We start from the raw sequence: 13,480 nt of genomic DNA on the forward strand, positions 1-13,480 counted from the left end.
GGGCTTTCTTCTTCTTCTTTTCCTGGAGTTCGCCGGTGTTTACCAGCGGAGTGAGTTGCAATATCGCCCCCTCTGGTTGGATCGTGCATGACATTTCTTCTTCTTTGTGGAATTTCACTGGCGGTTGGCAAACAACGAAATGGCCCTTTACCGCCACCAACTGGTATGGAGTGTGGACAAAAATGACTACTTATTTTATACTAAAACAAACCAATCAACACAGCAAACCATCTGAGGTTAAATGCAGGGAAACCAAAAGAGCTGATGGGGGACTTTGCAGACGTAGACCCACTTTACTGATACCAGTTAAAATCAAGAGAACTGATAAGCAGACAGCTGACTCTTCTAAGTACTTTGGTGTTTACCTGAACAATAAATGGACTAGAATCACAACAATGAGTCCCCAGTTCTCTTTAATTTGTATCTGGACGAACTGTCAACCAAGTTGAGAGTTTGTAACACTGGTTGTGTGGCTGGTAACTCTATACCTAATCACCTGATGTATGCAGATGATTTAGTAATATTTAGTCCGAGTACTGCTGGGTTACTAGCCTGGGTGCCATTCCGAACTTAGTCCCGCCCACAACGTTTTAGGACGAGAAGTTCGGTCTGGCATTACTCAATAGTAGCACGAGTATGCTCGCCCAATATCTGGCGGGCCAATCAAATTGTCAGGGCGGGCTTTATACGATGATGAACAGATGATCAACAGTAACGTAATCAACCACGTCACCAAAGCGCGCTTGGCTTGAATTCGTTTACAACAACGATGGCTGCCGCTGGAGAGTTGAGGTGTGGAGATTCTGCTATTAGGTCTGTTCAAGAAGATATCGACAGGTTCGTGTGTTGAAGGACTCCTTGGATTCTTACATTCTTTTTGCAACACCGGCAAAAATCGTTAACGCTCATCTTCTTATGCTAGGCTAACAGTTGAGTTCCGTTAACAACAACTATTTGTCGCTTAACATACGTCACACACTCCGTTGCTCTTATTGGTTGTAGGTCTATCCAATTGAGTGCAGAGGAATTATTTTTCCTGGTTCGTTCGAAACAGGCCCCATAATCACAGCTCTATGGAGCAGTATCAGACTCAAATTCTGACTAGAATTGAGTATGACCATGTCAGGCTACTGGGTTACAGCAACTACTTAACATCTGTTCTGAGTATGGTCTGGAACATGACATTAAGTACAATCCATCTAAAAGTGTGGTCATGATCTGTAGGAGTAAAGAAGATAAATCGATTCAGTTTGCAGATTTTCGGCTGTCAAATACTGTGCTGGGTGTTACATACAAAACCAAGTATCTTGGGCACATCATCACAGAAGATCTGTCAGACGATGATATCTGTAGACAATGTAGAATGTTGTATGCTCAGGCTAATACCCTTGCTCGCAAATTCGGTGCATGTACTGATGAAGTCAAAGTGGAATTATTTAATGCATACTGTACCTCTCTGTACACTGCTCACCTGTGGTCTACATCTAGAAAAACCAACCTGCAAAGGCTGCAGGTGGCCTATAATGATGCTTTGCGGGTTCCTTAGAAACAGCCAAGATGGACTAGTGCGAGTGAGATGTTTGTCACAGCAAGAGTAAATACCCTACATGCTGTTTTACGAAAGTTAATGTATAAGTGGCATCAGCCATCTTCTATGGTGTGGTCCGTTGGAGCAGCAGCTTATCTGTAGCTGAGAGGAAGCGTCTGGATAAACTCATAAGGAGAGCCAGCTCTGTCCTGGGATGCCTCCTGGACCCAGTGCAGGTGGTGGGAAACAAGAGGGCTACAAGAAAAATCACACCACGGACAGACAACGTCTCACACCCTATCCATGGAGCTGTTGCAGAACTGGAGAGCTCTTCCAGTGACAGACTGCTGCATCCTAGATGCTCTAAGGTGTGCTTCCTCAGGTCGTTCCTCCCAGCTGATGTTATGGTACCTTCACATCGAACGCGATTAAGGGGAATTTCGCCGCTCTCTACCAAACAATCGGTGCTGACAAGGCAGCCATTTCCCCCCAACTCGTTTCACCGCGTCATCAAATAGGAGGAGTGTCTATCTACTTTGCCGGTTCCTCCTGTCTGTTGAACTCACCGTGGCTGAGATGGATTTCACTGAGCTAATCACAATGCTGTATTTAATGTGGGAAGCAGAATAATGGCGTCAGCACCACTGGGTCCGCCCGTTCCTCCTGAGCAGGCGTCCAGAGACGCATACCCAGTGTAGTACCACCACCTGTAGCTGTGTCTGGATGACGGTCCATTCCAGCGGTACTTAACTTTACATTTTTTTTATTCATGTTATTTAATCTGGTGAATACTGTGTGTTTTTGCTACTGTCATGATTGAATTTCCCCATTGTGGAACAAAAAATTTATTTCTATTCTATGAGCTTCCACAATTGTAAAACTCCTTTTCTCACAGCCAGTGGGTCCTCACAGTATTCTTGTGTTCTTTGTTTTCATGAAGACAACAAGTAAAATCATGATGTTTAAAATGAACAGGGTCTTCAAAGGTACTGCTGCGGTCTCAGATCTGTAGAATATTTTCCATATGTTTAATCCTGATTACCGATAGTTCTGCTCTCAGCCGGCAATTACACACATAACCACAAGATAGAGGTATTAAGAGTGATGTGAAGTTTCACATCACTCTTAATACCTCTATCTTGTGCTCAGACTGGAAATGGCCATTCCTACACATGATAGCACTTTTTTTCCAAGACTGTTTAAAAAAAGACTGATTATCCTGGCTGAGTGGGACTGTTCCTACCTTTCTGTCCACATAAAAAGCCGAGGCCAGGGTGGACTGTGGGAACTCTGCTCCTATATCTTCTGTTAAAATGACAAAGATATATGTTTTTTCTTGTAATGTTTTTTTTTATTACAAGCATTCTTCAATGGATTGTGCATTTCACTTGACATTTGTAAATCTTTTTACAACCCCTTCACCCTGTCATCATGTCCATTCAAGGGAAGATTTCCAGGTAAAATCATGCATGAAGTCAGCAGGTCTTCATTCATGACAGAACTGAACAGATTATAAGTGTAGCAAATTCATTCTGCACATGGAAAGTGAATCAGTATATGTGTTGTTTCTAAATAGAGCATTTCATAGCTGATGTAACTGAGAGTCCAACACAACTTCTACTGTTGTTTTCCCTTTAGCATCCATGTTCTGGAACTGTCCGACATTTCAGGATCTTCAGGTAGTTCTGGATCTTGTTCGAGTCGCGGCGAAAGCAGTAGAGGAGGTCGTAGTCATTCATGAGTCGCCATTCAGCGCCGTCAGATGCCAACAGAGCCTTAGGGGAACCCAGGTTGCCAAGGGAATTGCTTATTATTCCCAGCGTCTGCATCTGAGGCACAAGGAGACTCATGATTACTTTAATTATAAATATACCAAAATGCTCATGTTAATACTGGACCACATTTATTACCTAGTCATAAAAGATTTCAGAAATTCTTAACATCTACTTGGATTCTTGAACTCCTTTTTTCAAAAATTACAGCTTATATGTCTTTATTAAAGATGTCTTGAGACAAAGCAGCTAAGGCAGTGGATCTTAACTTGGAGCAAGATGGTCTCTCGAACCTCAATTTTTGTTTTAGATAAAACCCAAGACACACCGCTTGCATCTGATCCTTCGTGCTCCGATCCGCCTTTTTTTCGAATAAACTGGCCGCATAGAGGGTCCCTCTATAGACCAGCTGCCTCGCAAGATTCACGAGAGAGTATGTACCGTAAATTCAGCCAGCATACCCAAGCCGGGCAGTAACAAACAAACTCAAGAAAGATCGTTGTTTCACTTTCTTGTCTGTATTCCGTGCTTTTGAGCTTCTATCCTGGGTAGGTACACTGTTTATTGAAATGTTTAATTGATTTTATATTGACCTGTGTGGTTCCGGATGAACCTAAATGGGACAAACCTGGATGGAAATAGCATAAAGTTTACCTTGTGGTTCAGAAATTTTATTTATATTTACTCGGTATCGGTATCAAAGTAAAAGCAAACATGGAACGTTATTACAGGTGGTCCAGACACCTTTTGCTTGTTTGTTTTTACAAGCCCAGCTGCTCCAGTACGTTGAGGTTCAAAGGAGAAAGAGTGCTCCCAATACAGAGTCACAATGATGTTCAATGTTGCCATTTTTTAAGGATTCTGATTGGCTGGTATAGCTTAGCAGTACATAGCCCACAGGTGTCAAACTCAAGGCCCGCGGGCCGAATCCGGCCTGTCAAGGTAAGTTATCCGGCCCTCAAGAGCCAAAAAAAAAAAGCATATCATGTCATAAAGTAGAGGCATATATCCTTTCAAAGTGTATAAAGTGGCTAAAATTGTACCTCCTGTAAGTGTAACTCACCCCAATATCAACTTTTTTGCAGATAAACTGTATAAACTGGGCCTAAGGTTGCTACTTTTATGTTACTGTGCATTTTTTTATACTTCTATCTGAACTGGAATGAAATTATGAAATGAAAATTATCGTGTATAGACCTGCAACCGGCCCTTTTAATAACTTCATGACGCCAAAGTGGCTCCATATAGAAATGAGGTTGACACCCCTGACATAGCCCCTGTTGTTGTCGGACTTGAACTAAACCCCCTCCTTTCTTCTATATGCGGTTGGCATGTTTTTAACAATGCTCATTGGGGTGTTTGTGCAGGTAACTGTGGATGAAAACCTTTCTGAAAATGATGTCTGATATTATTTTTGAAAAACAATGTGGGGGAGATATTCATTTTTACAAAGATCCGGCCACGTGTGGAAGAGGCCTCTTTGCTCTCTGCTGGATTTCTCCGGTTTGGTCCTGAACAAACAGCAGTCGTCGCAAACAGTACCGCACATTATTGTTGATGTGTCATAAACTGCAGCATAGAAACGTTCTTCAAATCTGGTTTACATTTGCAACACATCTACTATTGATGTAAAAAAGAACAGCCTGTGATCTAAACCAGCAGAGTTTGATGCTGTGTGTGTGTGTGTGTGTGTGTGTGTGTGTGCGTGTGTGTGTGTGTGTGTGTGTGTGCAGGCATGTACCTTCTCAGCCACTTTCTGCACGCCTTTCTGCAGCTCGTGCACCATGTCGCTCATTTCCAGAGTCTTGTTTGAGCTGAAGTGACTGAATGTAAGTTGTTGAGCCATGTTCTGGTGAAAATGCCACAGAGGATCTCGCCACGCAACCAGGAGCTTCAGAATCACCTCCGTCAGCTCCTCTCTCTGCGGCGATGCGGGGGGCAGGTGGAAACATTGTTAGATACAAATGTCAAGACGTTCCTGTTCATCATACAGTTGTACGCATTCCTTTCTTTAACTGCTACCTTGAAAACAAAGGGTGAACGAATACTACTGCGTGTTGTGCAAGGCAATAACTGAAAGGGAAACCCGAAAGGTTAAATGACGATTTTTCTCTGATGTAGACGGTTGATGTCATCAGCAGGAAACAACTTCCGGAAAGGTTAACTCACCGCTATTCTCTGAGCATACTCTTTGCCATTTGGAGTCAGGATGGTAGACGTATGGCAGTTGCGACTGAGCCGACCAATCTGGTTCTTACTGGGAAGGAAGTACAGCTCCTGACAGAACGAACGTGAATGAGAATGTCAAAGGTGAGGCTTCATCTAAATGTCAGCTGTGGACAGAGTACGCAAGTGGTTAATATTAGTGATGCACTCTGTGTGCGTGCGTAGGTGTGCATGGGTGAAGAACAGCCAGTAAAGGAATGGACGATAGTTTCAAGAGAGCATTTAGGATACTGCAGTCTGTGGTGTTTCATCAGTGTACCATATGACGTAGACTGTTGTCCTGGGCATTCAAATGCTTTTCTAGATCGGCTAAAATAACATTCCTGTATTTAATAGTGAGCCTTTGTCCTAATGCACCTCATGGCTTCATGCAAATCATTCAGCAAACTGCAAAAATGGCCCATCTAACCGAGTCTCACGATGTTATATTTAGCCAAAAAGTCTTTTTGATCTTGTTTAGAGATTTATATACTAAGCAAGAGCATATTCTGTTAGATTATTAATCTCCGTTTTAGAGGCTTGTGTTCAAAATAAATGTGATAATCTGCCATGGCAGTGATACATATGCACTTGGTAAGACTTCTTGGAATCATGATATATATTATATAAGTCTTTCTGCGCTGGCAGATTATTGCACTTATTTTGAGCAAAATAAAGAGCCTTGGGATGACATGTGTCATGAGTTTGTGCTGTATAAATGACATTTATTTGAATTGAACTGATTTGAAAACCAAGTAGCTAATGACAGAGAGCAGCTCTGAGTCTGTGTCCGACGATCAGTTCATAAGTCTTTTTTCTGTAGTTTTCTTATAACACCACTCCTTCACTCTACCCTTCCAAATTAGTTTCCTGTTCATTTTCATCAGTCTGTTGCTTTCAGACTTTCTTTCGCCATAAATGTCTCTAAAATACACTAAAAAACATGTGTTGTCAGCTTAAAACTGTCCAACCAATCACCATGAATGTCTGCAACCCACTCGGGCCCCCCAGGGTTTTTGGACCTTAATGACGGCGAAAACACTCAATTTTACCAATAACCCTAACCCTAACCCCTACCCTACCCACTAACCCTAACCCTTGTGACAGATTCTGCCTGGGTCCTACATGTGGAGCACCACAGAGGAAGTCAGCAGAACAAAAACTTAAATTATACAAAAGCATGATCAGTTTAAATAAATAATAAAATCTTATTATTTACTTGGGTACATAGTCTTGGTACTTATGTCTGCAAAAAAGTATTGGCAGAATTATATGGTGTCTTGGGAGTATCTTAGGGCCTCCTTGCATCAGACAACTCTGTACCAAGTGCTTTAAGTCTCCTTGCATGCCATTTACTGTTAACTGATCACACCAAGGCTCCGAAGCCCCGAGGTTTTGAAGTTATTTTATAAACCTTATATGTCTGTGCTCAAACGTTTTACTCCTTCTCATTCTTGTCTTCCTAACCCTCTTCACCATTGTCATTCTGAATCCCATCTAAATTTGTGGTTGCAGGGCTTCTCTTTGACACTGTGTCAAACACATTTTTCATTTGAATTACGGCCTAAAATACTCCACAGCTTCCCGACACTTTCCAATAACTTGGCTATGTGCAATTTGGAGAGGTGTGCGATTATCTCACATAACAATATTTGTGTTTAATGGTGTATTTTATTCATGTCGAAGGTATGAATGGTTTATTCCATCTACTTAGTGAGATCATTTTTTTGTTGCGTCATTCTACCTTACAGCTGATTACAGGGCTCATTTTCAAACAAAACCAAGATGTGGAAAGCATGAAAAAACAACCTTTTAGATGCTTCTCAGCTACTGGCACTCTTGAACATAATCAAAAACTCTTCTCTATTGTTGATGTAGCTAGAGAGGACGGATAGGCTGATCTAGGGGATTGACACACCAAGCAAGCTCAAACAATGTAACTCCATATATTAACATTGATGTGGCCAGTCTGAAAAAAAAAACCATCCCCAAATGTTTCAAATGACATGCTGTTAAATTGTAGAATGTTGATACACTCTTACGTAGCATTCTATCCCACTGATCTGCTAGGTCAATGGCAGTGTTTGGCCTGTTTACTCCTAACAAGAGCTAGTTCTGAAGTCAGTGCCACCAGGTTAAAATGAAGTACCGTGTTTTTCGGACTATGAGACGCACTTAAAATCCTTAAATATTCTCATAAATTGATGGTGTGCCTTATAATCCGCTGCGCCTTACGATATGATTAACGCTGTGCTTACTGACTGATTTTATGTGGTACAATGCGCTCAAAAATCAGTTAAAATGCGTAAGCACGACCTTGGTGAGCAACCAAGCCGCTCTGCTTCGTAGATATTCAGAGCATTATGGTACACTGTGTCACTACCTGATCCCTGAGCTGTCTACAGTCTGACTGTAATGTCTAAACTAGAGGTGCATTCATGTAAGGCAGCCCGCGCCTGGAGTACGCTCTAGCAACAACAAACCTAGTAAGTTAATTCTGTAACATTCTGTGTGGTTCAAGTTATTTTCTTTCAGTTTAGCCACTTTTCGGTCTTAGGTTTTATTTCTGCTTTCTTGTTTTGTATTGGATTTATCCTTAGCCGGTATTAGTCTTTATTTCAGCTAGTGTTTGTTCAGTCTTTGTCTTGCTTTTTACCTTAGGTTTATTAGTCTGTGTGCTCCGTTTATTATTTCCACCTGTGTTGGTTAATTAGTCCCGCCCTGCTTTTCTGTTCCGTTCATCTATTTAAGCCCGCTTTAGTTTTTGGTTTGTTGCCAGGACGTCTCGTGTTATCCTCATGTCCAAGTTCCCCGGTAAGAGTACTTTTCCCTTGACTGTTTTTGTTTAGTCTGCCTGTCCGTTTGCCTGTTTAACTTTCGGCGCGTCTGCTTTTGGAGTTTGCCTTGTTGTGTTGCCTGAAGCCCGTTCTTTTGTCTCCTGGACCTTTTTGTTAATAAACCCCTTTTTTAAGCTTCAGCTCTGTGTCCGGCTAACATTTGGGTTCTCCTTATACAATTCATTACAAATTCAATATAAAAGTTACATTTATTTTGGACTTATGTTAGAAACGGCAGTGTAGTCCAACTACTCTGTCCTCCCCACAGAGACGGACAGCTCTCCTTTCAGGAGAGAGCTGTATACAGGAGAGGGCGGAGTGATACTACACACACAGGAAGAATATTAAGTGTGCCTTATAATCTGGTATTTTATGTGTGGACATAGACATAGACACTTTAATTCACAGTGGTCTGGTGCACCTTATGGTCCGAAAAATACGATAATTCATGTCCAGAGCTAATTACCTAAATATTTTCAAATACATCAACGACAACAACATTAATTCATTTTTGTTTACTTATATTTTGTTAGACTAAATCTTTAAAAAATGCTTTATCGGTCATGCACAAATTACTATACGGATTATACTATTGCTCAGCAACTTTGTTGTCTTTTATAATATCTACTGTGCACAACCGAAACAACAGAGAAGTATTTACATGCTTTAAGATTCCTCTTTTAATTCTTCTTTTTAATTATTGGAGTAGTAAAGTCCAGCTGCAGACCAGACTGTGTAATCGCTGACATCATTAACATTGTAGGACTGTTGAATTCAACAGGTTGATCACATAAGCGCAATCTGAGCACCACAGATCTGACATTCAGACGGACATGAAAAAAAAAAAGTCAAAATGAATTTGATCTGAGCCATTAAAAATGATCAGAGAATGATTTTGATAATAAGGACACTTACGAACTCAGAGTGAAGGTCATTGGATATGCCGTGCATCCTCGCTGAGTGCTGAATGACCCGATCAAAGAGGTTGGCCAGGGACAGGAAGTGGCATCCAGCCTGGTCACTGGAGCAGATGGATGCTGCTTTCATTCTGCCCAGCCTGCTGCAGAACGCCAGACAGACCAGCACCACAAACACAGGGGACACTGAGAGAGACCGAAGAAAGAGAAATAACCAATCAAACTTTATGTATAAAGCACTTTACACGTCAAAGTGACCAAAGAGCTGTAGAGCTGTCTATAAAAAATAAAAACAAGCAATAAAACACAACATCTAAAACTAGTATAATAAGAGCAGTTAAAACAATAACCATTAATAAAAAAAGCAGCCTGATGCTCCTGCTCAACTGGAATTTAAAGCCATGTTAAAATGAGGAAGATCATTGGTTGGAGCGGCAGCAGAGAAATCTGTCTCCTCGGCTCACAAGACAAGTGCCGGGAACATCTAAAAGAAGCAGAGTTCTGCTGGAAATAACACAAGCAGCACAAAAAAAATAACAAAAACCTCACGGAGAGATGGATTGAGAAAACAGATGAAGGAACGGGAAGAGAAGAGCAGGCAGAAGGAAAAGTCTTTCTTTCTCAGGCGTGACACCTACCTGGTCTGATGTGTGCAGCCATCCTGTAGGGTGCAGAAGAGTTTACGCTTCTGTTGCAGAAATGCTTCAGTTTTACAGGCAGAAGGAGCTTTAGAAGATTCCTCACTGATAATTTCACTTTTATGTGTAAAATGGGGGGGGGGGGTGGTCAGTCAGATTATTCCTTTAAGCCCAACCCTAAAAACAATGAGTCATGCTTGAACACAGTTATATGAGAGGATTATTTTCTATTTGTGGGATTTAGCTATGTACATAAAATAGTAAATAAATTGGTATGCTTTATTTATTGTATGCTTGCTTTGTCCTTCACTGTGCCCCATTTTTTTTTATTTTTGTCCCTCGCTCCCTTAGTTTCACATACCATGTTCCAATATTGGCAAAGTTACAGCATAGATGGATGGATGGATTTAGAAGCATGATGTGCACTTGAAAACAGGAACTGAAGGAACATGTTAACTTATCGAAGAAAAATCATGATTTTGCTTCTGTGTTTATTTTAACTAAATTAGAACTAGAGCAACAAACCCTGATAAAACTTTCTGGCTTTTAGTTTTACTGTGTCAACATCTTTAAAAAAAAAAAAAAAAAAAAAAAAAAAAAACATAACCTTTCTCACTGCCAATAAACCTGTTATAATTCAGCCAGTATTACAAAATATTTCCTAATTGTCCTAAAAAATGTAACGTTTCTGGCACTGGAGCTGCTGATTGCAATCAGCACACCTGTGTCTGTCTCCACCCTGGCTGCTTATAAGCTCTGCTCCTCGTAGCCTCCAGTGCCAGAACGTCTCTAGCCATACGGTGAGCGCTTCCAGCATTTTTGAAATTCCTGTCTGCCTGTCTGCCTCTCGACCTGTTCTGCCTCTGTTTTTTGGATACCTGCCTGCCCCTTTGGATTTGTCTGCCTGCCTGGGTCCTGCCTGTCAGCCTCAGTGTTTTGGACTGCCTCACCGTGATTCCGACCCCAGCCTGTCCGTGAGTAAACGAGTTCGCCTGCCCCCCCTGTTCTGTCTGTGCCTTCTGGATTGACCTGGACCTGGACCTGGACGCTCTATTGGATTCCCCCTCGGAGACCGCTGCCTGAACTAAACGGATTTCCCCCTGACAAAGACCTGGACCGGATCTGGACAAAGGAGCCCTGGATAACCCCCCTCTCGGACGCCTTCGTAACAAGGAGTCAGAGTTCTGCCCTCAGCACGTCCAGGTTAGTGACCAAACTTCTCTCTAACAAGCCTGTTAATATCTGCTGGTCACTAACCTGAGACTCTGCCTTCAGGAGCGGCCAGTCGCAGAGTGCGAGCCGAACCAGGGACCGAGCCGCAGCGTCAAAAATAAAGACTGATATTATTTTTGTACTCACTTGTTTTCGGGTATTTCTTGGGTCCTCCTAAATTCATCACAGTACGTTCTGGCCAAACATGGACCCTGTACCCGAAACCCAGTGGCGTGCGGGGGTAGAGAAATCCATTTCTGAATTAGAAGCCGGCGTCTCGGAGATTTTAGGCCATCTTCGTACTCAGGGGAGCACGCAGCCTTCACTTCCGCAAGCCGCTTCCTCTGGCCCTCCGTCACTTCCGGTGACGTCATCCTCGTCGGAGCCCCGTCTCTCCCCGCCGGCAATGTTCTCCGGTGATCCAGAACATTGCAGGGCTTTTCTCACACAGTGTGAGATACACTTCGAATTGCAACCTTCCTCATACCCTTCAGACCGGTCCAAAGTAGCGTACGTGATTTCACTGCTAGCCGGCAAAGCCAGGTTGTGGGGAACTTCCGAGTGGCAAAATGACTCGCGCATCTGCCACTCATATCATGACTTCTCCACGGAGCTTGTTAGAGTTTTCAGTCCCTTGCTGCCCTGCCGGGAATCCTCTAGGGGGCTTCTGACCCTGAGACAGGGAGATAGGTCTGTGGCAGATTATGTTATTGATTTTCATTTGTTGTCTGCCGACAGCCTCTGGAACGAGTATGCCCTTATGGACGTTTTTATTTTTGGGCTCAACGATAAGATTAAGGATGAGCTTGCCACTCGAGAGTACCCTAAATCCCTGAAGCAGCTCGAGGAGCTGGCTAACAGAGTGGATCTCCGCCTCATGGAACGGCGAAGGGAACGTCGTTCGACGTCTTCTGTTCCCCCTCGAGTTTCGGCTCCTTCCCCTGTTACGTCACCGGTTTCGCCCAAGCTTTCAGAGCCAGAGCCCATGCAATTGGGTAAGGTGGGCCTAACCAAGGATGAGTACCAGCGCAGGCAACAGCAGAGACTTTGCCTGTACTGTGGAGGGGTGGGCCACCAAGTCCGGAACTGCCCGTTAAAAGACCAAGCTCAGTAGGGGGTGGGGCATCCCTACTGAGCTACACCAAGCTTGCTGTCCCACCTAACCGTTTAATTCCTGCTACCTTGTCTTTCTCCTCACAGTCCCACAGGCTCTCGGTTTTTATTGATTCTGGAGCCGACACTGAGTTTCTGGACGAGGGCCTGGCCAGGAAGCTTAACATCCCACTACAGAACGCCTCTTCAGCCCGCAGTGTTCTCGCCCTGGATGGGCACGAGCTCAATCAATCACGCCTCCTCTCTGAGCCGGTGGAGATGACCTTGGGAGGTAATCATAAGGAGAGACTCACCTTTATGGTTATTGACTCCCCGCAGGTTCCAGTGATCCTGGGCGCTACCTGGCTCCGCAAACACAACCCCCAGATTGATTGGAGGCGTAACGAGATTACGGGTTGGGCCTCTTCGTGCTCCGAGTCCTGTCTGTCCTCTGCTCACCCTCCCCGCTCTCCCGAAGGTAAAGCAGACGAGTTTTACCCGGACCTGTCCAGAGTTCCTTCCGTATACCATGATTTAAAGGAGGTCTTTAATAAGGCCAAGGCTACGAGTTTACCTCCTCATCGCCCATATGATTGTGCGATCGACCTGTTGCCAGGCGCCGCTCCACCCAGAGGCCGCCTTTACTCATTATCCCCTCCAGAATCCCAGGCCATGCAGGACTACATTAATGGGTCCCTAAGAGCAGGCATCATCCGCCCGTCGTCCTCTCCAGCTGGGGCGGGATTTTTCTTTGTTGAAAAGAAGGACGGCTCCCTCCGCCCTTGCATTGATTATAGGGGCCTAAATGACATATCGGTTAAGAACCGATATCCTATTCCCTTGATGAACTCTGCTTTTGACCAGGTCCAAGGGGCTAAAGTTTTTACCAAGTTGGACCTCCGCAACGCCTACCACTTAGTCCGGATTAGAGAGGGAGACGAGTGGAAGACCGCTTTTAACACCCCCACCGGCCATTACGAATACCTGGTGATGCCTTTTGGCCTAACTAATGCCCCAGCAGTCTTTCAGAACCTGGTTAATGAGGTTCTTGGGGACATGATCGGCCGGTTCGTATTCGTTTATCTTGATGATATTCTCGTTTATTCCAAGGACCTGGCTTCTCATAAGCAACACGTCCGCTCTGTCCTCCTCCGCCTCCTTCAAAATCAACTTTATGTTAAGGCAGAAAAATGCGAGTTTCATACTACTTCTACATCCTTCCTTGGTTTTATTCTGTCGCCTGGGCAGATTGCCATGGACCCAGCCAAGGTTCGGGCCG

General features: G+C 43.6%; 1 protein-coding gene across 1 annotated transcript; it reads right to left on the reverse strand.

Annotated features, from left to right (window-relative positions):
* Positions 1-3,008: 3,008 nt before the first annotated feature.
* prl2 (prolactin 2) lies at positions 3,009-11,483 on the reverse strand. The gene is made up of 5 exons (XM_036149370.1): positions 11,413-11,483; positions 9,258-9,498; positions 5,470-5,577; positions 5,042-5,221; positions 3,009-3,357 (listed from the first exon to the last, which is right to left on the reverse strand). Exons 1-5 carry the CDS (start codon positions 11,481-11,483, stop codon positions 3,163-3,165), a joined length of 795 nt encoding a protein of 264 aa, XP_036005263.1. The 3' UTR covers positions 3,009-3,162.
* Positions 11,484-13,480: the final 1,997 nt, after the last annotated feature.

This window comes from Fundulus heteroclitus, chromosome 17 (genome assembly GCF_011125445.2).
Source record: "Fundulus heteroclitus isolate FHET01 chromosome 17, MU-UCD_Fhet_4.1, whole genome shotgun sequence".
In the NCBI taxonomy this organism is placed as follows: domain Eukaryota; kingdom Metazoa; phylum Chordata; class Actinopteri; order Cyprinodontiformes; family Fundulidae; genus Fundulus; species Fundulus heteroclitus.

What these genes read in the sequence shown, in the direction of transcription:
- prl2 (XM_036149370.1), bottom strand. Translation starts at nt 11,483, where the DNA reads ATGACGTCACCGGAAGTGACGGAGGGCCAGAGGAAGCGGCTTGCGGAA. An exon ending in AAGGCTGCGTGCTCCCCTGA is followed by an intron (nt 9,499 to 11,412) that starts GTACGAAGATGG and finishes TGACGTGTAAAG; the next exon opens with TGCTTTATACATAAAGTTTG. An exon ending in TGCAGAAAGTGGCTGAGAAG is followed by an intron (nt 3,358 to 5,041) that starts GTACATGCCTGC and finishes CTTGTGCCTCAG; the next exon opens with ATGCAGACGCTGGGAATAAT.